Below are 27,622 nucleotides of genomic sequence, written 5' to 3' on the forward strand. Positions count from 1 at the left end.
CGGTAACAAATAAGGAATGGTATTAGACAATAAAACTTAAACTATGTAGTATATACTGTTTTAAAATGTTTGTACCATAGATATTGTACTCCTGGGTGAGTCGTAAGTTTCTGGCATTTTGTAATACTAAGATACACAGGCCTCCAAACACTGTGAAATTGGTACTAGGATTCGGGTGGTACTGCACCAGAGCATTTTTGTTTTTTCTTAACAGTCGAGACGAACATATCGGAGGATAAAATTGGTGTTTTTACTGAAAGGGAAATCGTCGTGTACATGGTAAAAAGATTCCTACCTTACAGCAGGAAAAAAAAAGAAAAATTTCAGTGTTTTCAGTTTGTTACATCGTGTTATCGATAAATCCTAGAGTGAATCACCAGTAACGACTAATATTCTGACACTCGGTCGAAAAAGTGTTAAAGCTTTTTCTGACTAGCCATCCTGAGTGATGTTTTTCCTCATTCACACCAGGCAAATGCTGGAATGATACCTAACACACAGGTCCCAGGTCGCTACTTTTCTTCCCTTTCCTCGGATAGTGGGATCGCCGAGGGAGTGACATGACCATAGATGTTGAAAACCCAGAAATCTAATCCCTAAATCCTACTAACATTCTGTTGCAGATTGATTCTGTAACCATCACCTCACCCGACCACTAGTATACGAGGCTTCTGCATTTAATATACTACCATTTGTCACTTTCATTAAAAGTATTTTTCTCTTCAGGTGACCCAGAAATGTTATCCCTTATCCGAGTGATATGTAGGTGGGCCAAATGATGAAGTTAAGGTGACGATTTAAATATATATATATATATATCCACTGGAAACTTGTCACGTGGTCACTTGTCACTTGAACACCGAGGTTATTTAAGACTTGGTCCTACAGTTCAGGGTAAAATTGAAACTACAATAATTCGTTCCACTTTCAAAAACTTCACACCATGAATCAAACCTGCGGTCTCATGCACTATAGGTGTGTGGGCGCTAGACCAGTAGAGAGGAATTTAACATAGTTCTTCAAAATGTTCGAAACTTACGATTCATCATAGTAATTTAAATTGATTCTCCAGTTATTTTGATCTGTCGCACCAATATATATATATATATATATATATATATATATATATATATATATATTTCATTCGTAGAAGTATTTAATATATTACACATCATTGTTCTTCATTTGTGACAGGTAGTACTTCAAGATCATGCAAAAGATGAAATTCTGAGGTCTTAATGAAAAGTATAAGCTTGTTGGAGTGTAATTCTTAAGATTTGCTGTAAATTTTGTTTAATTTTTATTTGACAAATAGTAATATTTATGCATTACTTTATTTTTCAGTTCGTTCGAAACTTCCTCGTACTTCTCCTGTATCTTCGAATGTCGGAGCAGCGCCAGTAGTGGCCGGACAACGCACACTGTATGCTCGAGTTGCACCAGTTTCAACTACAACGCATGACGCAAACGACGCTCCTGCCCCAGCGATAGCCGCTCGAAGCTCTCAATCTATTTCCTCTTCCACTTCTTCTTTCGTCACCTCTCAGAGGACGTCTTCCTCGATGGTCACTTCACAACAAACACGGATGCAGAGCCAGGTTCAGATACGTAGCACAGGTGGTCCCGTAGCTCCGAGGCCACTCTCTGTACCTGTGAGCTCTGCGCTGTCACCACAACACCCTGTAGATCACACGCAACAGAGGCAAACTGAGCAGCAACACGGCGGAGATGACAAAGGAAGTTCTTCCGGTCTAGTTACATTAGAAATGTATAATGACCTCTTATCAAAGGTAAGGCACTTTCAGAGAGAGCCCCTTTTTCTTTTTGTGCTTTGATTGCGATTGCGGCCATTACCAGCTAGTGCTGCAAAGAAAGTTGCTTGATTTAATAGTTGCATATTTATTAAAAATTACGTACTCGAAAAGCACTCAAAATTATTTAAATAGCATTAATTGAACGTTTCGGTAAGAAAGGGTCTTTCCTGGTAAGACAGTGAAATCGGTCCTTGATCCAAATTGGGTTGCTATTGACCCAAAAGATTACCCTTGACCTAAAACTACCTAAAAAAAAATGTTTGACCCCTACCCCTCCCCTTACCGAATTATCGTATCATACATGCTCAAAATTGAATATTTTAAATTTTGGTGGGGTGGTCCAAAAATTTTGAAAGTTTCACAGATTGTAGATACTATCTAGATGCAAATGTGCATTTTTTTTTTTTCAAAACTATCGATGCGTATTTCCTTTATTTTTTTGCGTGTTGAAAATTTCAAGAAATTGTAGGAAAAAAATTTGAGGGGACACGTTCCTGATTTTTTGGTTTAAAAATTTGTTACACCCTTATGTGTAACATATATTTTTTCGGGGCCTGAAAGTGATGACAGCATTGTCAAAAACAAATAAAACTGAAAACAAACGTGTTTTTCCACCATTTTAGGGCCCTCAAAGGGAGGGCCTCTTCAAACAATTCCTTGCCAAAGTTCATAATTGTCCTTTCTCTTGCGTCCCTTCTGCTTCTGTCGTTCTTTGGATGCTCCAATTGGGTACATTTCGGAATAGAAACACCAAATATATCTCCAACAGTGCTTCCACTTTAACTGACTCTTGCAAAGTTATACATATCTCGCGTCGGTTCCTCGTATGTATCAGTGCTTGATTCAGTGGCCGCACACAGTGGCGCTCTCTACCGCGAGCTGTGTGTAACTTTGCTGTGCAGGAGTCGGTTGAAGTGGACGCACTGTTGCGGAGATATATTTGGTGTTTCTGTTCCGAAACGGACACAATCGAAGTAGCCGAAAAACGACAGAAGCGGAAGGGACGCAAGAGAAAGGAAAATTGTAAACTTTGGCAAAGAATTGTTTGAAGAGGGCCCTCACCTTGAGGGACCTAAATTGGTGGAAATACTGTGCGAGAAACACGTTTGTTTTCAGTTTTATTTCTTTTTGACAATGTTACCATCACTTTCAGGCCCCGAAAAAAATATATGTTGTACATAAGGGTATAACAAAATTTTTAACCAGAAAATCAGGAACGTGTCCCCTCCCAAAAAAAAATTTCTACTTTTTTTTGAAATTTTCAACCCAAAAGAAAAAATAAAATACGCATGGATAGTTTTGAAAAATTTGCACGTTTGCATCTAGTTAGTATCTACAATCTGTGAAACTTTCAAAATTTTTGGACCACCCCCACCAAAATTAAAAAATATTCAATTTTGAGCATGTATGATACGATAATTCGGTAAGGGAAGGGTTATAGGGGGTCCTTTTTTTATTTATTTATTTAAAGGTAGTTTTAGGTCAAGGGTAATCTTTTTGGCCAATAGCGACCCAATTTGGATCAAGGGCCGATTTCACTATCTTACCAGGAAAGACCCTTTGTGTGCCTTCCTCAGTAGGCTTTTGCCAAGATATTTACATTTAATGTTATGTAGATACTTTGAGGTACTTTAGGAGTAGGCAGTTTTGATTTAAAATTCTGGACAAATTGGGTGAGAGAGAGCAACCCGGTTAAAGTAGGCAAAATACAGGGTGTTTCATAAATGTGTCACAATTTCGGAAACAGAATCCTCACATAAAAGTAAAAAAGAAGAAAGAAAAAAAGGGTCATATAGACCTGTGGTCGGAAGTGCATAGTTTTGTAGTTATTTGGTGCCAAATACGTGAAACAACTGAACTTCAAAAGTTCATAGCTCCACTACTATGGGACCTATCGTAGTCGAGTCAAGATATCACTGAGGAACTAGTATGTGAACTATCCAAATATCCATCTTTCAGAACTTCCGGTACTTGCACAATCATTTTTAGAGAGGCTTGATCACTCTCCACGTACCTCTCTAAAAATTGGTGTGCAAATACAGGCAGTGTTGCCAACAAGTTGATACAAACAGTCGCTAAATTGAAGATGAAATGACTCCAATTTTGGATGAAAAGTCGCTAAAAAAAATTTCGTGGAATTTTGCCTCTTTCATATTGTGTGTGTGTAAGATACGTGATCAATTCAAGCCATAGTACTATCTACGCTATAAGAACATATAATGAAAGATTCAAGACTCATATACTGTATAACAAATAATAATTTCACTTTTAACTTTATGATCAATTTTGCTTCAACAAAAATCAAAAATGAATTTTAAAAAAACGAGCAAAATTAAAAGTATAGAAAAAATCTTACACACTTCACTTCTTCTACTCAAGCTTCTACAGATAATCTGTTTGCTATCGGTAATGTATTATTTGCGCCTCTAAATAGAAGCTCTGTAAACTAAAGGACAGTAAAAGCTGGAGTTCGTCCCCATTAGAAGGTAAAAGATAACAACAACCAAAGCGGGAATATAGAGATAAATATTACGTACTTTCCCAGCTCGTTAACATCTGCACTGATTCAAATAAGCAAAAGAAAAACAAACAGTATATCTGAACAAAAGTCGCTAGATTTGTAAGTAAGTCGCCAAATCGTCATTCCAAAATCACCAAAAAAGTCGCTAATCGGAAAAATTATTTTTTGTCGCTATCCTGGAAGGCGAGTCCCCTAGATATAGCGACTTTTCCCCCAAATTGGAAACACTGAATACAGGAGCGTTCTTAAACATGGTTATTTGGATAGTTCACATACCAGTTCCTCAGTGATGTCTTCATCCGACTACTATAGGTCCCATAGTAATAGAGCTACGAACTTTTAAAGTTCACTTATTTCACGTTTTCGGGACCCTATAAGTCCGAAACTATCCACTTTTGATTATAGGTCCATACGAACTTTTTTCTTTCTTATTTTGTGAGGAATCTGTTCGAAAATTTTGGGACACATTTTTTGTAACACCCTGTATAACACTAAGACTAGAATACATAAAATGTCTTAAACTAAAAAAGTTAATATATTAATAACAGTTAAAATGATTTAATTTTTCCTTGCTCTTGGCAGTTAATCCACGCACACTGTAGAGTGCCCGCACCGAAGTTATAATCGAAATCAATACACACGAATTTGCATTCGAAAGAACAGCAGAACATTTAAGTTACTGAGAAAGAATCTCTCACTGCTTTCTTCGATCATCGGTTTGGAACGTAACCTTTACCGGACTCGCATGTGTTGCGTGCATCATTTATCCATATTAACCGAGCCAAGAGCAAGAAAGAAAAAAAAAAAGGCATTTTGATTTTTATTAAATTTTAATTAAAACAGTTTTAACAGGTAGCGGTGTCACTTGTCACCACGCGAAGAAGTTTGGTTTATATGGCATATTTTCTCAGTTAATATTGAAACTTAAAAGTATAGTAGATCTCTGCCAATTCCGGTTTTAGTAAAATGGAGACAAAATGTAATATTGGCGCTTAAATGATTACAGAAAACCTCTTCTCGCTGTCTTACCGTTTTTACTCTATGAGATCAGTATTGTAATGTATTGGTAGAGACGGTACAGGGATTAGTTTCTTTCCCCTTTCCTTTTTTATTACAAGTAATATGTTACAAATAAGTAGTTTCCTTTATACAAGTGCTATTCAACCTTTGTTTCCCGCGTACCCCTGAAACTGATTAAAAGAAATTAAATCGAAATAAACTTATTAAACTTAATACACATGTTCTGTTGATTAAAAAAAAGGAATAAATAGAGACCCAATAAAAGGACAATTAGTGTGCCAATCAAGACTGTTTGATAAACTGCACATTCGAAAAGATAAGCGTAAGAATTTCCAAAATTTTCTTTAATTTTGATCATTCAGTAAATATTGGAAATATGCTTATTTTAGGATTACATACCCACAGAAACATCTTTGCGTACTCGAAGAAGTTGGACCTTCTGTCCGAAGCAGCACAGAGGTAAGGCAATATCTCCTCGCGAGTGCACTACGGAGATAAGTTGGGAAACTCTTGCCCGAGCTGTGTTTAGGTAAGGTTAGGGAGTGTCTCCTGCCCAGAGCAGCGCGAAGAGAAAGGTAGGAATGATCAGCTGGACCTGATGTCTTCTTAGTCTTGATGTGCTCTTGGGGGGCGCGGTGGCTCAGTGGTAGAGCGTTCACCTCCGGTGCTTGGGGTTCCTGGTTCGACCCCAGCGCGCGCCGTGTGGACTTTGTGGTGGACAAACACCGTGCTCGTGGGTTTTCTCGGGGTTCTCCCGTTTCCTCCCACTTTCTTCATTCCGTCATTTCACTCATCTCTCATTATCACCGTCTCCTTTAGCCTAACCGGCATAACCGTGGGACGTAAAACTTAGATTTCATTTCATTTTTTTGATGTGCTCTTTTATAGCCTTGTTTGAGGAGAGTCTGTGGAGGGGTTGTAGGAGTCCTTCGTGGTTCTCCGTCACTTCTTTGTACTTTTCCGTAAGTGGCTTCTGTCGGCTGCTTGATGATTCTGATGTAGATGCACATGCTGCTGTTTACAAATAGGAGATATTGCAGTATTGAAACCTGAAGTTGTAGTGCATATTTATCACTTCCGGTTTTAGTAGAGAGTTGAGGATGGAATTGGGACGCTTAAACGATTGTTTCTTGCTGTCTATGACCGTTTTTCTTTATAGAGTGATCAGCATTAAAACCGAAAATGGATCACTTCCGCTCGATTGACCATCTCCATCAACGAACTCCATATTTTCACCCTTACATCAAGCAAGTTCTGCGTTTTTATGCCTCCCGGACAGACACAGACAGACATACATTCAGAGTAAATATATTACACTAAACTCCTTAAAACGTATTTATGTATTCTAGTTTCAGTTCATTATTTGAAGAAGAAAAAAAGTTTAGATTAAAGGTAACAGGTCCGCCTTCCATATTTACCAATGCTTATGCGCCACAGTCTCTACACTTTAAAAGAACTGCTGTTTATTGAATCGAGAAAATATAGCTATTGGCAGGTTTTGAAGATAGGAAATGTACAAGTACTATTTTTTTCAGTCTTCGTTAAACCACTCCGTGAGGTTACGAAATGAGGATAAGACAAAGCTGGTCATTGGACGTCGTCGATCCCTCACACCGGTAGATAGAGACTGTCAATCAATCATTGTGGAGTAGCGACCGTGGAAACCTATCGAGGCATTCGAAGCGCGCGCGAAGTGTGAACTACGTAACGTAATTGAATTTCTCCAGGCGGCTGCTGAGTTCCCTGGAATTCCAAGATTGAGACAGTTCAGATATTGACTGCAAGCGAAGCGCCCACCGAGTGTGAACTACGTCATGTAATTCTATTTCTTCAGTCAGCTGCTAATTTCCCTGGAATTCCCAAGATTAGACAGTTCAGATATTGACTGCAATCAAAGCACCCTCCAGGTTTGAATTATGTGATGTAATTCGACTTTTCCCGGTGGCTGAGTTCCCTACCTCAGAAATCATAATTACGCCTTCCACGAACCACATATTCACACGCTCTCTTGCGCCACATATTGCCACCCTTGACTACTCGTCGTGTACGTCAGTTAGTCCTTTAAACTCTTGTACACCATGTAGTACACACTTGGCTGGTGCTTCAGTTGTACTTGATACGTGGTCTCATGCTTATTATAATAACTAAATGGAAGAGTATTCGTGTGGGGGAGGGGACGACGTTCAATTAACAGCTGTGTTTTATCTCTGTTTCGTCATCTCACGCGATCTCATCTGGTGGCTTAACGGAGGTTGAAAAAACAGCCGTCGTGTACAGTAATCACGAAGTTTTCCTCCGTAATCGTTGTTCATTCGACGAAGCATTACGGCGGGAACTTAAGTTGTTGCTCTGTTCACAAGTACTGTAGATTGTTTAAAGAACAACTTAACAGACATACACGACGAGAGCACAGGTGGGCATTGCGGACTGTATTATGCCTTCCCAGCTGGAGAAATCGAATTACACCATGTAGTTCACACTTGGCGGGCGCTTCGATTGTGTTTGTTTTCATGCTTGCAACAATAACTAAACGGAAGAATGTGTATATATCTATATCTATCTATCTAATATATATACTTTCAATGAATACTTTTGTCTTATCCCTGTTTCGTCATTTGGTGATGTAACAAAGTTTGAAAAGAAACAGACCTAGTATATTTTTAAACACGATGTTTCATGTGACAAGATTGTTAACGCAGTCTGAACCCATTGCTCGTCGTGGCTAAGTGGTTAGCGTACGCGTCTTTGACGTGGGAGATCTGGGTTTGATTCCCGGCCGGAGTTCATGTGGTTCGAATCCTACGTTAATCAGTAGGTCCACGTCTCATATAGCCTCGTTGCTGAAAGGGACGCTAAACGCAAAATCAAATCAAGCAACCTGACTTCATCCGCACATAGTTGTTTTACATGTTCACCTTTCTCGTGTCGTGTTTTTTTTGAAATGTTACTAATTGGTTTAAGAAGACATTGACGAATAGTCAGCGCACGGTCACTCACTTTTTTCTTCTTATTTTTCAGTTTCATTCGCTTAAGCAGGAAATGGAGACGCAGAAAGAAGCTCTGCAGACGGTGATGAAGGAATTACAAGAAGAGAGACAAAAGCGTTTAACGATGGAACACGATCTAGAGAGATTACGAGACTTAATAACGCAAGTATAAAAGTGGCTTCAGTTATATTGTTAGTACTGGTATTCTATTTTTTTTCTTTGTGATTTTTCCAGCAAAAGTGTAACTTTTTCTGTGTAATTTTTGTAATTTGAAAGACTTGTACAGTAATAATAATAATAATTATAACAATAACAATAATGATAAAGAAAAATGTGTATATAGCATTTAATCTAGTCTTTTATAAAAAGCAATTGTTACATTATATACATTCCATCCAGTCATGTTTCCACTGGCCGTGTTTGTATATAAGAAAGCTGGTGCGAATTATTTTGCAGATAATGCCGACCAGATCGATTTTTTTTCAGTATAATTGATTATGTAAAAACAAACAAAAATCGCCTATTTGTATGAATATATATAAAAGAAACTTTAAAAAAAAATGTGTTTTTACAGTCATAAAAGAGGAACTTAGGACCTCAAGAACTTTGTCATAATTCTCGAAAGAAAATATTTTTTAAAATGAGATAAGGCTGTACGCTCTTGATCAAATTTTTGCATGATCCATTCCACTGCCAGTTCAAATGCTACAGTTTCATAATATGTATGTGTGTATATATAGAGAGAAATGTATACGTAGTGTGTCAAAAATAAACTGAATTTTCGTCAAAACATTTGTGACACAAGAAGTATAAGCTTTTGTAAAACATCTTCAGAGGAAGCTTTTTGGTATAGATGCACTCCAACCTTGAACTCACTTATGAGCCTGACGTACTAAAAATAATACAAAATTTACCATTTTTCTTTTGTTTGTTTTTCATAAGTGAAAGGAGATAATGACATGCAACTTACCACAATCATAGATAATGTTATTCTACAACAGAAAATACGAACCTGAAGAATTTTCAGTGTTCCTATTCATAGTAATTATAGTGTTGCCAGAATAATGTTTCACCCAAAATCTAAGTGAAGGTAGCGACTTGAGGAACGAACTCAATTGCATTTGGTTACTTATCATGCAGTTTTGGTATCTTGTGAACTACTTTTTAAATAACATTATTATTTAATTTTAATAACTGTATATTGAAACTATTCTATTACCAACTAAATACAACTATTATTTGAAAAGTAGTTCACAGGATTCCAAGACAACATGATACGTAATCAAATACAGTTGAGTTCGTTCCTGTAGTCGCTGCCTTAACTTAGATTTTGGGGGAAATGTTATTCTGGCAACACTGTCGTAGGTTTTCTCGGGGTTCTCCCGTTTCCTTCCACTTTCTTCATTCCACCATTTCATTTGTATTTCATAATTACCGTCTCCTTTAGCCTAACCGGCATAAGCATGGGACGTAAAACTCAGATTTCATTTCATTTCATTTTTCTTCATATATTCTGTATTTTCTGTTATAGAATAACATTATCTATAATTGTGGTAAGTTGCATTTCATTATATCCTTTCACTTATAGAAAACTAGCAAAAGAAAAATGTAGTATGTAGTAGTAATGTAAATGTTATATTATTTGTAGTATGTCAGGCTCTTAGTACACACCAAGGACAACGAAAAGTAGTCATTGAAACGTATACAAATTAACTAATAAATGCAGATGTTGAGTGAGTTCCGAGGTTATTATTTCATTATTAAATATGCATCGTTTCAGTTCGTTGAGTAATTATTTATTACCATTGTAGGTAACTTCTTTTGAAAAACCTACTTTTTACACTTTTTTGTGCCCCAGCACACAGATTTATCGAATATCTCTTGGGAGTTCAAATGCGTCGAATTCTCCGGATTTCTGATTTTTACCGGTTTTCTAAATTCAAAAACTGCAGGAAAGCACAGGTACGCCTCGGCACAAGAAGAGAAAGGTATGCTTGGGCATTTACTCTAAAGAAACTCGCCAGAAATTGCATGTAGGGCTGTTGTGGTAAGTAGCACGTACACTGGTAAGTGTGTTACTGGGCAAAATCCCTTGCCTTGAAAATAGTGTTATGCGAAACATTGCATTTTTATTTGTTTTTAAACAAATGTTCGTACGTATTCAGTTTATTTTTCACATTGTACGACATATACAATTTCACCATTGCATTAAAATCAGCTCACTTTGGTAATGCCACGTGTAAATAATAGATAAAGAAACAAACAGCTCTTTCAGTTGTAGGTATCTCGACATATGTATTATTGTCAGTTGTAAATATATCTATCTATATAGACAGTAAGTAACTAGGAAAAAACCGTTACAAAAACAACTGGTGGTACTTTACTGAAGATTTTGTGTGATCGTTATTATTTTTGATGTTACCATGTATTATCCAATTGAAAGAATGAATTTATTGTGCATTCAATGATTTTTCTATTTGGTAATGAAATAACCTTCTCTTAAACTTTGTGTGTAAGCTATCCTATTTATGATACAATCATTATTTGTAATTATGTAAGGTTTTTCATTTATTTCATGTAAGAAGTGTTGTTTGTTTTGCCATTTTTATTTAATATGGCAATTTGATATGAAATTTAACAGAAAGATGATCTATTAAAGACTGTAATGTGATTTTGATTGAACATACTGAAAATTACGTATAGATTATTTGTCTTTTAATATTAAGAGCTTGCCATACTAAAAGTAATACAAAATTTACCATTTTTCTTTTGCTTGTTTATTCATAAGTGAAAGGAGATAATGAAATGCAACTTACCACAATCATAGATAATGTTATTCTACAACTGAAAATATGAACCTAAAGAATTTTCAGTGTTGCCAGAATAGCATTTTCCCCCAAAATCTAAGTTAAGGCAGCGACTACAGGAACGAACTCAACTGCATTTGATTACGTATCATGTTGTTTTGATACCCTGTGAACTACTTTTTAAATAGCATTACTATTTAATTTTAATAACTGTACGTTAAAACTATTTTGTTTATTACAAACTGAATACAACTATTATTTAAAAAGTAGTTCACAGGATTTCAAGACATGACACGTAATCAAATGCAATCGAGTTCGTTCCTCTAGTCCCCGCCTTAACTTAGATTTAGAGAAAATGTTATTCTGGAAACACAGTAATTTCTATGAATGGCTACACTGAAAATTCTTCAGGTACATATTTTCTGTTGTAAAATAACATCAATGATTGTGGTAACTTACATTTCATTATCTCCTTTCACGTATGAACAAACAAAAGAAAAATGGTAAATTTTGTATTTTAAGTATGTCGGCTCTTAATAGTGTGGCTGGAAGATGTATTTTGAGCTTTGCTTTGCCGACTTTTCTGACTGAGATTGAGTAGTTCAGAATAATTACTCAAAACTTCCGTACAAGATAATGTCATCCGACTTGAAAAGCAGATGCATCTGTAGAGGTATTTAAAAAAAAATCTATTGCGAGTTGGATCTTCTTTTCGTATATATTTTTAAAGAGGTTGGTGATAAGTTATTTGAATATGCTTGCTCGCTCTATACTTGTTTCTGTTCCTGTATTAAATATATTTATCATCTAACGTATTTGCGAAACATTTTGTTTTAAAGTTATCTTTGGATAATAATACATTACACAATATTTCTTTTTAAAATATAATTCGTTAAATTTTGTGAGATACTTTCGTAATAATTTGTTATTTTTAACATCTTAATAAAAGCTTCCATTTCAAGAATTAATGAGCTAGTCGAAGTGAAAGCAGTCAAAAGTCTGTTGTAATTGGTTCAATAATATACTTGTAAAACTTCCGTAAATCGTTTCTTATGAGACTTCAATCAAAAGTTTTTTTTTTTTTTTTTTTTTTTTTTTTTTTTTTTTTTTTTTTTTTTTTTTTGAAAGCTTAAGGTTTGTGATGGCTTTTATGTATTACTTGTGTTTATTGAATGCATGCTAATTGAATACCATGTTAAGGCTTACCATACGGTGCCCGAAAAATCTTTTTCTATTGAACTGTGAATCTGGGATTCTTTATCATATGATCATAGTACATAACAGCTGTTGTTCAGTGAATTTTGAAAGAACGTATCACCAACGAAAGTGTAATCATCTCGCCTTACGCGTCACCTTGTTCATAACTGTAGAACAGAGACGAATGTAAGTATATTCAGTGGTAGAGCGTTCACCTCTGGTGTTTGGGTTCGATCCCAGCCCCCGCCAAGTGAATTCTGTGGTGGACAAACACCGTGTGCGTGGGTTTCCTCGGGGTTCTCCCGTTTCCTCCCACTTTATTAATTCCACCATTTCATTCATTTCTCATCATCACCGTCTCCTTTAGCCTAACCGGCATAACCGTGGGACGTAAAACTTAAAGATTTCATTTCATTTTTTCAATTTGTCGGATATGAAGGCATTACACCAAACAGGCAAAATCTAATTTTATGGTGTACTGTTATGTTCAAAAGTTTTTTAACTATCATAATCTGATAAATGCATCAGTATATATGCATCCCAATGCAGAAAATCAAATAATTGTATAACTTCGAACTAAAATTAGCGTAGGGAGTAATAAATTATTTTCAAAACACAAGTACAGAGATTGAAAAAGATGAACGACTGGACTGGGAAACTAATCCAAGTCTCTGGCTTAGTAGTTGAAGCGCCATTCTTAGTAATGACGGAATATTTAACTGTTCAGGGAACGCATCCTTATGGTAAAGCGGAGACTCGGGTTCGATCCTCGATCCAATGATATATTTTTCACTTCAGTATTACCATTTTGATTTTGCATCTATAGAAGAATTGCCGTGATATAAAACAGTTTTTTCGTTATGAGGAAGATAAAGCCCTTTGTCACATCATGAGGACACATTTGAATTACAGTTTCAATGCTGTCAGCAGATTTCTCAATTTGATTCTGCAATGTCAATCCCCGTGGATACTTTTTAATGTAGTTAATATCACAAATCACATCTTGCAATAAATGGAGAAATTTAAGAAGTTAGTGACGCCACTGGCGGCAAAGGTGGCAAGTTGAATACAGTAAGTGGATGGCCCAACTATCAAATAATAGTGATTTTTGGTCGAAGTGTAGGGAATGATTTTTCGGACACTATGCGGTAATTTTAAGCGGGTTATTCAATTTTGAATGTAACAAGTCCAAAATACCTTCCTTAACTAACTTTCTCAGCTTTCCTAATGATGAGTACTAGTACTGTGATGTACACTATTGTTCAAATAATGTAGGGCACCCATTTTGCATTACTTTCTACGTCCGCCAGGGATTTTAACGAAATCTTAGACACTCACGTTGAGGCCCTGGTGATTCCCCTAATTATTACAGTCATGATTGATGCATCGTTGGAAAGTTTAGGGAACACAGATTCCAACGTGGTAACATTTGTGCAATTCCCGCCCTATTGGTAGAAGAAGAAACCAAAAAATGTAATTTGTCAAAAAACCTAGACTCAAAAAAATTGGCTAAATTTGCCTCCTCCCCTCCTCACCCCCATATAAGCAACAAGTATACATACAGGGTATTACTATATAGTAGACTATTCATTGCTTCATATACCTTGTTTTTAAGGTATACTTCGAGGGGGAGAAATGCCCCCAAAAAGCCTGATTCAAACAACTAAGAACTTTACCCTCCCCCTCCGCCGTGGTAACCCCCAGATACATAAAATGCATATTGGTGGAGAGATCCAGCCTTCGGAAACACATTGATACTAAAATTATCTTCCGAGCTTAATTAGGGGACTGAGCTATTGAGGTTTAAAGCCTTGACGCAGCAGTTGCGTGAATGGGTGCTTAAAGGTTAAGAGGCTATATTCTGCCAATCACATGTAAGAAATTCTACTAGTTTCGCTCTAAATAGAGCAGGGGCGTCATTTAGGGGGGGGGCCGGAGAGGCAATTGTCCCCCCTCCAAGAGTTTGAGGAATACATATACTTTAATCGATTGTCTACTAATATGCTAATACAAAACGTGAAAATTTTATGTCGGAAGTGCTCTTGCCCCCCCCCCCCGCCCCCAAGCGAAGTCTGAAATGACGCCCCTGAAAGAGAGATCACCATTAACCTAAAGGAAAAAAAAACTAGATTTGTTTGGTTTTATTCCAAATGTGGATTAGAGTACAAGGCTTTTCAAAGAGAAGTGGGTGGCCATAATTTTCTGAACAAGAGTGTACAGTAAAATCCCGAAGCAGATATAAATTACGTGTAAGGAGGTAGGGAAAACTAACAACATAAACAAAGTACATACTTCATCAGACAAGGAGAGGATGAAAATAAAATTAATGAACAGAAGAAAACTGTTAAGCCTCCAGATGGATATCATATTGGTATTTAAACTACTTGATAGTAAGGTGAGTGATTGGGGATATAAAATAAATGCCATGGGTTAGTTGTTTCGCTATTGTCGGCCTCGCTACACTTTAATGTGACCATTCCAACCCGGACTCTTTGCAGCAAGTAAGGGGGCAGGGTGGCTCAGTGGTAGAGCGCGTACCTTGAGGGGTCCCTGGTTCGATCCTAGACCCAGTGAGTTTGTGGATGGACAACATCGGGTCTCTAGGTTTTCTTCCACCGCTGCCGCTCCCTCCCACTTTCTCATTCCACCAATTCTTCCATTATCATTCACTTGCCTTAATCATAGTCTCCCTTAGCCTAAAGGGAATAATCGTGAAACGTTGAACTGAATTTTTATTCTTTTTCTTTGCAGCAACTTTTGTGTTCTTGAATTAGTTTTTATTTTCTTACGACATTTTCCCTTTCCTGTCTGATGAAGCATTGAGCGAAAAACATGACAGTGTACTTCTTTTTGTCTTTGAGGATATTTTCGCTTATTTTCTGCTAAGTTGAATACAGAGCTAAGGAGAAAACGTGTCGATAATTTAAAACAAGGAAGCGGTTAAATGGTCCGAGTTACCGATAAAGAAGTTATGTTGTTTGTGTCAAATACCCAAACCTCCTAGCTACAACTGTACATCAGAAATGTTCAAAGTCCTGCAAATGGATATCGAGTCTGAGGAAGAAACCAGTGAGGTTAGCACGACTGAGTACGAGCCTTATTAAGGACAACGAGCCGAAGCACGGTTTAATGTTAAGCTTGATTCAGCTTAATGAGCCCAAATAAGATCCAATGACAAAATGTGGATCTGTGCAATATTTTAACGCTTTCGTTTTGCAGTAAATGTCTCAAACAGCGAAAGGAAATTCGCAGTTTTTTTTGAAGAGTTCCAATTATGAATAGGAGAGGCTAGCTTTAACAATGATAAATGAGTAGCTATATTTGTGTTTCATAATTATCTCACTACTATTGTGGAACATTTAAAAAAAAAAAAAAAAAAAAATCAAATTTAGGATGATTACTGAGGCAGTACCCCGACTGAAGTGAACCGGAAACCACACGCACAGAAAAGCACACAATACACTTAGTCAATATTAATGCAATTTAAGAGGAAGTTTTTGGCGTTTTCAGAGAGAATTTATGATAAATTCAAGGTGATCAACATATCCGGAAGTTTGCCGAGCGTTAAGAGTGTTGTGCACAATACCGAATCTTATTCACTAAAGTTGAAAGTTAAGAAATGTAATATTCTTTGAGTAACTTTTTTTTTTTTTTTTTCCTGCATTCATATTTAAATTAATATACGAAAGGACAAAATGTTGGGAAAATAGCCTAACTCTTTAGTAAGCCTTATGAGTCATTTTTGACGTTTTGTTTTTAAACAAATTACTAAAACCAAAGGTAATATTAATGTTCGGACTTAACGATATTGAGAAATGTTCTGAAATAAAGCATTGACACAAGGAAGTGGACACCTAGAATTCCTGAAATCCAGCTTCCAACAATGTGATGTTAATATGGTGAGGGTCCAAAGGGGAGGGGACGCGGTGGCTCAGTGGTAGAGCGTTTACCTCTGGTGCATAGGGTCCCTGATTCGATCCCTGGCCAAGTAAGTTTGTGATGGACAGTATCGTGTCCGTGGGTTTTCTCGGGATACTCCAACTTTATCATTCCACCAATTTTTTCCCCATTCACTTGCTTTAATCATTAACCCTCTTAGCTTGAAGAGCAATCGTGGAACTTTTTTTTTTTTTTTAAGGGAAAAGTCTGCAAAAGTGGCAATGTTGCTTTTTCATTTGACATAGGGTGGCTTACCAGTGAGGAGCCGAAATGATTTGTACGATTGGAGAAACCTATTTCCAACAACCTCCTCCTCTTCCCCCCTTTTTTTTTCTTCATTCAGTGAAATTAGCCTATGGCCCCGGACTTTTGATACACCCAGTATATCGCGAATTTGCATCTTGACATGTAAAAGGTGTCCGCTTGCCACTCGGCGCATTCAGTTGACGAGCTCCTATTGCAAGGTATACGAAGTGCATACCAAAAGTACGTACCGTTTCGTTCAAATTTCCAAGAACAAGGAAAAACCGGGAACTAACGTGTCTATTTCTCAGCAAACTCTCCTTTCTTGATACACAGTTGCCATCGCTCCGTCCATTTTGTGTAGCATGTGACATAGTCATCTTCCGGGCTATGTTTCAGATACTGGGAAATAGTACTTTCCAGGGATGATCTGGCAAATTTGCGTCCGCGAAGAGAATCCTTGATGTTTGAGAACTACCGGAAATCAGTTGGGGCTAAATCTGGTGAGTAGGATGGGAGTAACAGAAGTTCAATACGGTGGTCAGCCAAGAATAAGGTCACAATATTCGCACGCTGAGGCGGTGCATTGTCCATGTAGAGAATGAAATTGCAATTTGTGGTAGTTTCTCAGGTCAATTTCGGCCAAAAAATAAACCTATCCAAAAATGTACAAAAATATCCGCTCGTAATTGTGTGACCTTTCGGAATAGGATCAGACAATTTAACTCCCTAGGAATTCCAGAAGATAGCGTACAGTCTCTTCTCATTGGATGCCACCTCGGAAGGAAGGGGGTTAATCTGTGATTTATCAGTTTTCAAGAAATTGCGTCCCTCTTCTGAAGCGAGTCAAATTTGCAACATCTGATCTGCTCGGGGTCGCGGGTTCGATCCCAGCCCCCGCCAAGTGAACTTTGTGGTGGACAAACACCGCGCTCATGGGTTTTCTCGGGGTTCTCCCGTTTCCTCCCACTTTCTTCATTCCACCGTTTCACTCATCTCTCATTATCACCGTCTCCTTTAGCCTAACCGGCATAACCGTGGGACGTAAAACTTAGATTTCATTTTGCAACATCTGATCTTTTTTTTTTCTTCTTCCTTTCTTTAAGTATTCATGGAACCCAGCGAAAATAAACTTTCCTTAGGCTCAGTTCGTTTGTAATTATGCGTTGTACTGTTCCCATTAACCCCAGTGTATCACAAATCTGAATGGTGACATGCCTATCTTTCATGATGAAATTTTTAGCACGAGCAATGTTAGCGTCAGTTGATGTTTTCGGACGTCCAGGTCTCTGGTCATCTTTCACACTTATTCGCTCTGCTTTGAACTCACGCAGCAACTTCCTAACAGTATTTTCTGCAAGAGATTATCATCGCACACGCCCTCTAATTGGCGCTGAATATCAGCTATACAATGTCCAGCAGCTGGTAAGGGTAAGGCTGCTGCAGTAAGGGATTTCACGATTACCCGTTGCTGTTTAACCGAAAATTCCATGTTCCCAGACAGAATCAGAAACACACATTACTCGTTCAGGCACTGTGACTTACCTGCTGCCACCTAGTAAACAAAACTTTTACTGCTTAGAGACGAAGGGTGAAAGTCTCCGACGTTGCATTTATTTTCTTGAAATCATAAAAATTGTGGACTTCAGAAAAAAATGGCACGTACTTTTAGTGTGTACCTTGTATATTCTTAAATTTTAATATCTCCTTTCTTTTGTAGTTATTGTAAGAAATAAGAATTCGCATGAATACAACTTCCAGCAGCTTAGATTATTTATTTCACCGTGTTAATAAATTGCATTAGAAAAAGTCAGATTTTAATATTGAGCTAAACTAAAATAAAAATATTAGGAGATTCGGAAAATTTCAGGTCTGTAAACCCGCTAGTAACCCCTGTACACATCGAATCAGTGGTATTTCCTTTTTGCATATACTAACGAAGCAAAAATAAATTTTCTAGTTGAGATGTTACAATAGATAGGCACTACATATGTATTTAAGATGCGTATCTGTTAGATAACATCTTAAAATTTTGTAAATATTTTGAGAATTTAAGGAGTTTTAAGAAATTCATTCCAGATTTGAAAGAAAACGTAAAATAATTTCATCATTTGATAGACATTTTTTAAAAAATATTGTTTTATTTGTCAATATAAGTAGTTCTGCTTTGTATTAAAAAATTGATATATTTTGCTGCATTTTTCCAAAATGGTGTTTGCCCTTAAGATAGTTGCTAACGATATTGACAGTTGTTTTTATAAAATGACACAGTATACATATAATTTGAAGGGTATTTTATTGTTTAGAAACTGGTAACTAAGTGGAAGCCACGTTTTGGCGGTACTGAAAGTTAGCAACAGATGTTACTTGACAAGACAATAAGCTTAAAATCGAAGTGGTTTAAGTAAGAAAAGGAAAGAAAAGAAAAACGAAGTTGTATTTTCTTCCAAACATTGATAAACTTTCTACAAACATTCTAATCAAAGTTGAGGATTAGTGTTGTCAAGTGGATTAGTTTGGTGTATTTATATGTGATGGGATTTGCTATGCAAATCTTCCAGCAGTGACTAGTTTATTTTAAAAGAAATAAAGTAAGAAAGCTGCACGGGTACATTATAATTAATTATATATAAAAATAATTAACGTGGAGTGATTTTTTTTTTTCAAAGGACTGTTTGAATTGAAGAAATTAAATGAGATATGAGTAATGTATCTCATTGACAATGTGAGTAGCTGTTATGTAAACAGCGGAAGAATAGTTTTTAATTGTGTAAAGAATGATCTTACGGATGGTTTTTTTGAGATGTGTGTTTCCGTAATCATGATGAATGGGTGTAGAAAAGTGTGCTCTGGTCTGGAATAGCAACTATTTTTTCTGACGTACCCTGTATACTTTTACGATTCTTCCCATTCTAAACACAAATCCCGACCCTAGGCATAATTATTTTTTCCCTGCAAATAATGTGTTTCTTTACTCATTGTCGCACTATGCAAACGAATAACTAAGTAGGTTGATAACTTATGGCATTATAGTACAAAAAGTGTGTAATAATTATGTGATAGACGAATATATGTATACACTTGAACACTTCCATTTTTGTGAAAAGAAAGAAAAAAAAGCAGAGAAATAACACAAGAAATTGTGATAGATTGTCCAATTCTGTACGTACTCTTCTGTCCGTATTTTTAAAGCGTGTTTCCATGGTTGCGTTAGCTTTGCGTTCAAAAAAGAGTTCGTTTCCTTTTAATCAATGAAATTTTAGCATGATGGTGGAGAAATGGCGGAAGATAGTTGTAACTTGGAACAAAGTAAAGCTGAAGAGAAACCGACAATATTAGCGTTGACAAAGTGGTCGTGCAGTGTGCCGCTGCTTTAATATGTATACATTCCCCTTTATTTAATTTGTATGTGGCTATTTTCTGAAATCAGTTTGTTTTCAGGTCTCAAAAATTAATACTACAGCAAAGTCCCGAAAACTCGGTCTAATATGGACCGAAAGATGGCCAAGTTTGTGGAAATACCGGGTTATCGGGAGTGGAGTTAATAAGTAGGACTGTTTCCTCAGAAACTGTAGCACTGTGCTTGAGAATAGAACAAAGAATAAACTGCTCAATTACCCTTAAAGAAAGGAAAAGTACGTACTTTATGAAGGCATAGAGCCTTTATTATACATGAAAATGAAAATTAAAGAATAGACACTGTACAGTAATTTACCTGATAAGATAGACCTCAGAAAAATACTTGAACGAGTCTGCGGGCGTAGTTTTTTTTTTCGCCCTGCTAGGGTGTGGCCGAATTATCCTGACTGCCGGGTTTTAGGGGCTCTACTGAATAGAGAAAATTTCAAGAGTATGTTGTCGCCATAGGGTAATCGGCTCTCTTCACGTTTACAATAACTTTTCAGTAAAAAGTAAAAATTGTAATTCTAGGAGGCTCCATTAACTTAATTTAAAAAATTAATAATTAAAAAAAAATCGAACCGTCCTTGAATCTGTAAGGGTACAGATCGACAGACGTGATGAAACCCCGTCAGTTCTTTTACACGTTAATAGTAACAAATCAGATGGTAGCTTACGTCGATATACGTGTTAGATACAGTAGTTCAGAGTAAACTATTGTTCTACTTGGGTCCGCAGTCTCTGTTTTATATGTGTAGCTTTCCCTTATTCCAGTTTCCGTGTAATTTTCTATTTGGCTCATATATTTCAGTATTTTGGTAACTTCCGTTCTGTCAATGTCAATAGCATGATTTCTCCCTATTTCATAACGTATCCAATCATCTTGTCTTTTCGACATACTAGACATGCGTTTTCTATTTCCAATATTTTTTTCTATAGCTCCATGTTTCAAAGTACCCTGCTTCTCTTCTGAAGTGTATGCTTCATATCCATACAATGCCAAAATCGAAATACAGGTTTTCATCTTTTAATTCATTCATTTTTGTCAGGTTTCTTCAAATGCCTTCTTCGCGTAAACTATTCCTTTTTTTTTTCTTACTTACTTACTTACTTACTGTCGCTTGATACTTTACTCCTTCAAGTAAGAGAATTCTTGTACTTCTTCCACAAGGTAATCTTACGAAAAAAACTTAAATAATATACACTTCATTTATGTATGTAGTCTTTATCAACATTATCATAGGTATTCTTCCATTATTGGCAGATCACTTGCCGTAACTGAGAAGCTACCATGCTTCACGGTCTTCCGCTAACCTCTTCGTCTTCACGTACGATTTTTCTGTTTTGATATCGTCCATTAATTGTAGTCTCCCTCTTTTTCCTGCCAGCATACCCTCTGCCATGTCCCTCGTGATACAGTTCCTTCTATACCCTCCCAATCAGTTTCTCTTCCTCTTCTTAGTAACATCTAAAATTGTTTTTATCCCCCGCTATTTCTGAGACCCTCTCTACCCAGCTTATTCTCTTCATTCTTCTCCACACCCACACATGTATAAAGTAGGAATGGGCAAAAGAGGTGTCTAGAAAAATCTTTTTTCTCTCTTTCTTCAAAGTTTTAAAGAACTGGCTTTCTTTCTTCTTCTTCTAAGAACTGAAAAACCAGTATTTGTGACCACCATTAATTAGTATATACTTGGCTGAGAACCACCATGCTTTTAATTTGAAATAAAATATATTTTACAGTATGAGTAGAATATAATAAGTAGCGCATATCAAAAAGTTGTATGACTGCGTATTTGGCTACAACATGCACATGTAATTTAGTTACTATTTTCAGTATTTGGATAAGTTCGATATGATCACATGCAAATAAGAATTTAATGTACGGACAGTGCAATTTAAATAGAATGTGGCTTATCCACTTTTAATCATATACCGGTACATACTTTTGATCTAAAAACCATTCACTTCATTGTACGAATGAATTACTTTTGTGATAAATTTAATTTGCATTTGATATCTACATATTCAGTTCACTAGTAGAGGGTTCTTTGACGCCCATTTCAAAACAAGCAGCTAACGCATCAATGTAAACCCGGCTTAAAAAGTTACTTCCAGGCAAGAACAATATTTGTTCCATTTTTTCTGCAGAAGTAAAAACAATTTTTCAGCTATATAGATTTATACTATTATGAACTTTCCGTGATTATTTTAGCATTCCTGCAAATTTGTTGTTCCTTTCAGTGGCGTACGTAAGGAGGGAGGTCCTATGAGATTGTGTGCTAGAACCTCCCCCTTCCCTTAGTGAAGTTCTGTGTACGCCACTAGTTTCTTATATATATGTGTATATTGAACGTAATACAACTGACACATGCGCACATGTAAGCATATATTTGTATTTTTCTATGTTTTAAACCAGTATTAGTAAGAAAATTTCAGTATTTGCTACAGTTGTACAAAGTTTGTTTTTCCATTAGTCATTTTATAGAAGAGTAATTCACTGTTTGCGTCAAGCACCAAATGACTGCAAAATCAAAGAAAAATAAATACCACTTCTGATATGCATTTCATTCACCATTCCGACTTCAATTCTAAATAAATTCCATAGTTTTTCATAGTGATTTTTTAAAATTATTTTTTCATGTATTTCTGTGAAAATGTTATTTTCTGTGGATAATTTGTTCCTAATTAAAAAAACGAAAGATAATATATATTTCTATAGGTATTATTATATATGATAAATATATATATAATGAAATGTTTTATGTGACAGTTGTATATAATTGTAGCTGGTGTAATTTTTTCCCTTGTATACGTTTAAAATTGTTTTTTGCGTGCAGATTTACTTTTGGCGCACCACTCGAAATAATTGTTCAAAAATTACAATTCTTTCACTAATTTCTTTACTATTGTTTCCTAAATGATTTGCGCTGGGCGCATGGCATAGTTAAAATTCAAGGTGGCCATCATAAGCAATTGTTGAAAAATTACAATTCTTTTAGGATTTGTCTCTAGATACGGCGTCCGAATGTATGCATAAAAACTACAGTGCAAAAAACACAAAATAACCTGTGATATTGGCCACTACAAAGCACGAATGGTGTCTGAGTCAGGGCTAGGTGCAGCTGGAGGCTTGAGTATTACCGAGGAGGTGCGTCCGAAGGGAGCAGGCGCGACAGCGAAGGTATGTATACGCATAAATGAGGGTAGTGAAACGAGTGAATTTTGGCAATGATACGAGTTTCAATAGCTTTTTGAAATGGTTTTCTACTAGTAGCGTTCCAGCTGTAAACATAAAATACAATTATGTACACTGTGCAGGAATATACCGCTGTTGGAAAATAGATTCTAATACACTTATCTTCCATATGCACTCACCTATATTATCCGTCGTAAAACACTTCTATTAATTTTACACTAGTAACCTTACACTTTTAAATCCTAAAATACAGCTGTATTACCTTGTATTTAATTTTATCGCTTGCAGAAATTTCTTCTTTGTTTTTTCATGCAAAGTATTAAATTTCATCTGTAAATCTTCCGGAATGTGGTACGCCAAATGTAAATCAGCACTGTTTTTTTGTATTTAAGTTCCCTCATTTTGTGTGTTGGGCATTTTTATTTTCCACATTTCATGTCATCTGATTGTGCTGAGTTTGAAAGCATTCTACCTCCCCTCACCAAATGAAGTAATCCCTTGTACAGATAAAGAGTCTTTCAAGAGCGATGATCTAACACAATTTTTAAGTAAAATTTAGAAAAGAACAATGAATTGAAACGAAATAAGATTGTTAGCTTTTTTTTGTTAATTACTAACAACTGATTAACCCAAATGTGTATTTATATACATACATATGTTTCACAGAACACCAATAGACCACGAACGAAAATTGGTTATGTTCATATGTAATATATATATATATAGATTCACTTTTGTTTCTCAATATGAGTTGCTGCAGCAGATGGGATTTGCGTTTTTTTTTTAATTACTCTAGTTCATATAACATAGGAATGCTTTATTTTGTTTGTTTTTCATTTGTTCTATGACTAGAGATCGAACGAATCAGAATTGCAAGTCATTTTTTTGAAGAAATCATATTAATTTTGAAACTTTGTAATTATTTTTGATTTCATTAAATTTTAAATGAAAAATAACTTTAGTGTTCTTTCATTTTCACACATGGTATGTAAAGTGTGGGGCAGAGCAACTTTCTTATTTAGAAATTCAATTTTAAAAAAAAATAGTAATACAGATATATATTCTTTGAAGACGGAAGTGAGCCTCATTACTGAAGAAAACAAGTGTGTCGTGAGGCATGCCCAGAAACGCCTCAAATGCATTTTCTCGAGCAACAAAATCGCGTGGATTCAGTTCCTGCACCAGAGCCAATTTGTGGGGATCAAATGTTAGTCCGTCATGAAGGATTCGCTTCACAGAACGAAGAGACAACCCAACAACCTGCATATTTGCAGGCAGAGCGCGGAGGGGATTGGAAAGCAGAAAGCCTTATCATGTCGTGGAAGCCTAGGTTGTTTTCTTCACGTCATGAATTTCCCTGATGTTTATTCATGTAACAATTGACTGTCGGCCAGGAACACGAACGCGAGGCGTAATGTTGAAATGAAGGGGTACGAAATACACATTGCGTGCCGATGATCGAAAACCGTTAGAAAAGTATGCCTCAACAGCAAAGGCGCGCTCCATCTTCGTACACTCCATAATGCTAACTAAACCAATTGCAGCTACAACTTCACGCCCCGCCTCTCAAATATGCCTGGCCCCACCCTCCTTGGAGCAACCATTGCTTCAGGACGCCAAGTTCAAATAAGTAAGCTGCTCTGCCCCACCCTGTATAATATAGAAATTTTGAACTTAGATTGACGAGATGAGAGAAAATATAAAACAGGGCAGCTAAAGGAATATTAGATACTATTCTGACAAAAACCTTGTCTATGTTGCCAGGTTTTCTCCTTTCCCTCATCCGCGTGGACACAGTATGCATTTTCACACAAGATAACACAGGATATACACTACTTACGTATTACTCCAAGTTGGCCACCTGTCTGTCATGGAATTCGGCCACATTGAAGCAATATTATTCGTATGCCGTTAATATTAAACTTACCACTATGTTGGATGAAAATACATGTTAGAAAGACAAATGTCATAGTGAGGAACGAAGCGTTCGGTGTCAAATATAGAAATAAAAGGAGAAAATAGAACAGGTGGCTAGTTTTCGATACCTAGGTAGTATTATTAGTAATGATATCAAGTGCAAAAGTGAAATAAAAACAAGGATAGAAATGACGAAAGAAGCCTTCAGGAGGAAGAAAAGTCTGATTTGTGGAACGTTGAAGATAGAGTTGTGAAAAAGACTCTTAAAATGCTTTGTGTGGAGTATTGTGCTGTATGGGTCAGAAACATACATGTTTCTGACCCATACATGTCGTTTTATCATTTTTGCATGGACATTATGCAAAAATGATAAAACGACAGGAAGCTTTCGAAATGTGGGTGTGAAGAAAAATGGCGAGAATTAGTTGGGTCGAGAGAGGGTCTTAGAAATGATGGGAAAGAAAATAACAATTTTAGATGATACTGAGAAGAAGAAGATAAATTGGTTGGGACATTGGTTAAGAAGGAACTGTGTCATAGAAGATGTGCTAGAGGATATGGTGGCAGAAAAGAGATGGGAGCGAGGAAGACTATAATTAACGGACGGTATCAAAACATCATACGTGAAGACGAGGAGCTTAGTTGAAGATCGTGGAGCATGGAAGCTTCTCAATTGCGAAAAGTAACCTGGTAATAATGCCAGAATACCTACAATTATATTGTATATCTGGACATTTGGCATGTGCGAATTGAATTTTTTTTCCCCAAGGATGAATTTTACCCATATACGTACCGAACCACCACCACACGCGTTATATACGAGGAGGTATCGAAAAGTTTGTGCAATTACCTAGAAGGTGACGAACTACGAAGCCCCTCGGATATTAGTTTTATAGTTAGCTCCTTGTATGTTAACCATGCAAATTCTGGACTCGTTACAACATTTTAAGGTAAATCACTGAATGTGTCATTGTTGACAAGCTTGAGGCCTGAAGCGTCATTTTGTTCCTCCATCTTTATGCAAACACCTTTCATCCACGAAGAGATGAAAGATGTCTATGGGACTGAAACCCCATTCTACGAGAAGATATACAAGTGGAAACAGCGTTCCAAACTGGACATGACCACCACGAACGCCCCTAGATCAGGAAAATCATCTTTCACTGATGATGCAGCCTTGACGGAGAAGGTTGAGATCATTATGGAAGACAGGAGGATAACAATTGAAAGTGTTGTGTGTGTGCAATAGATGAGTTATGGATCTGCCTGGAATATCATTCACAACAAGCTGCATTTTATTAGCACGGTGGGTACCACGACTGCTCACACCTTTCCAGAAAGAAAATCGGAAGGACGCTGCGAGAGAAATGTTGCATCGCGGTGTGGTGTATGGGGATGACTTTTTCCGTAACTTTCGACAATGGATGAAAGTTGGGTTTATCTTCATAACCCAGAAATCAAGAAATTGAGCAAACAATAGGACTACCCCACCCCTAAAACGGCACGCGTACTGAAGTCTGCCGCCAAGGTGATGCTTTTCGTTTTCTGGAATTGTGAAGGGGCATCATGACGAATTATCTATCACAGGGGCAAACTATTACCAGTACCTATATTCATGGGCGCCCGAAGGGGAGGGCAAGGTGGGGCCCAGGCCCCCCTCTGGATCATGAAAATGTATACTTAATATAGTAAACCGCGTATATTAAATATCAGAAATACCACACGTAATATAGCAGAGGTGGGCCCCTCCCTAGAAAATTTTCTTCGGGCGCCCCTGCCTATATTCCCATCTCTTGACGAGCCTTCCGTCTGCCAGCATATATCAGAACAAAAACGGTAAGAGATTCTTTCTTTCAATCGATTCAGCTTCCCAGAAGTAGGTTGTATCTGCTCCATTAACTCCCTACTCAAACAGAAAAAGGTTCAGATTAGTCACTTCCGGTTTCAACACCGCCATAGAACAAAAACATGTAAGAGAGCGAGTAATTGTTTTTTGATATGGATTCTGCATCCGAGGAGCAGCAGGTTACTACTCTTGCAACCAATAACCATAAATGCACTACCAGTGGCGGCGATTGGATGTTAAAAGTGGGGGGGCAAGACATGATCTGAATATTTGTATATCAATGTTAGTTTCCCTGGTTGATGCTAACACTTTTTTGACGAAAGGTTGCATAACTAATAGGATACTATCTTTTTCAGTTAAAATACCGTATATCGTACTTCACATTTTATTAAGGAAATTGACAAAAGCAACGCAAGTAGATACTAGTCTTTGTACAGTCACGAAAGACAGTATTCTTCAGGTGACTAAATTTCTTTTCCTAATAACTCACAATAAATTAAACTATTAGAGTACTGACTTTGGCAAGCTGTCAAGTTATAACTATTCTAAGGATAACAACAAAAAGATCCAAATTAATTCATTTGTTCCCGAGTTATTGGCAAAAGAAAATTTGTTAATTGTCAAATATTTTCTTTTCCGTGTGTACTCTTAAACAACGAAGGTGTAAGAAGAGATTTGAATTCTTGCTTATGAACACCTTAAAATTCTGTCTGGAAAATTGTGATATCAGATT

At 36.7% G+C, this 27,622-nt stretch overlaps 1 protein-coding gene across 1 annotated transcript; it reads left to right on the forward strand.

The window, feature by feature from the left end:
• Positions 1-1,344: 1,344 nt before the first annotated feature.
• LOC145676597 (uncharacterized) lies at positions 1,345-24,082 on the forward strand (the record flags this gene model as incomplete). The annotated part of the gene is given in 2 exon segments (XM_081747432.1): positions 1,345-1,790; positions 8,374-24,082. Coding segments are annotated over 2 exon segments (587 nt in total), but the record flags the coding sequence as incomplete, so codon positions are not given.
• Between the last annotated feature and the right edge of the window lie 3,540 nt (positions 24,083-27,622).

Source organism: Thermobia domestica, unplaced genomic scaffold, assembly GCF_964235325.1.
Source record: "Thermobia domestica unplaced genomic scaffold, izTheDome1.hap1.1 HAP1_SCAFFOLD_237, whole genome shotgun sequence".
Taxonomy (NCBI): domain Eukaryota; kingdom Metazoa; phylum Arthropoda; class Insecta; order Zygentoma; family Lepismatidae; genus Thermobia; species Thermobia domestica.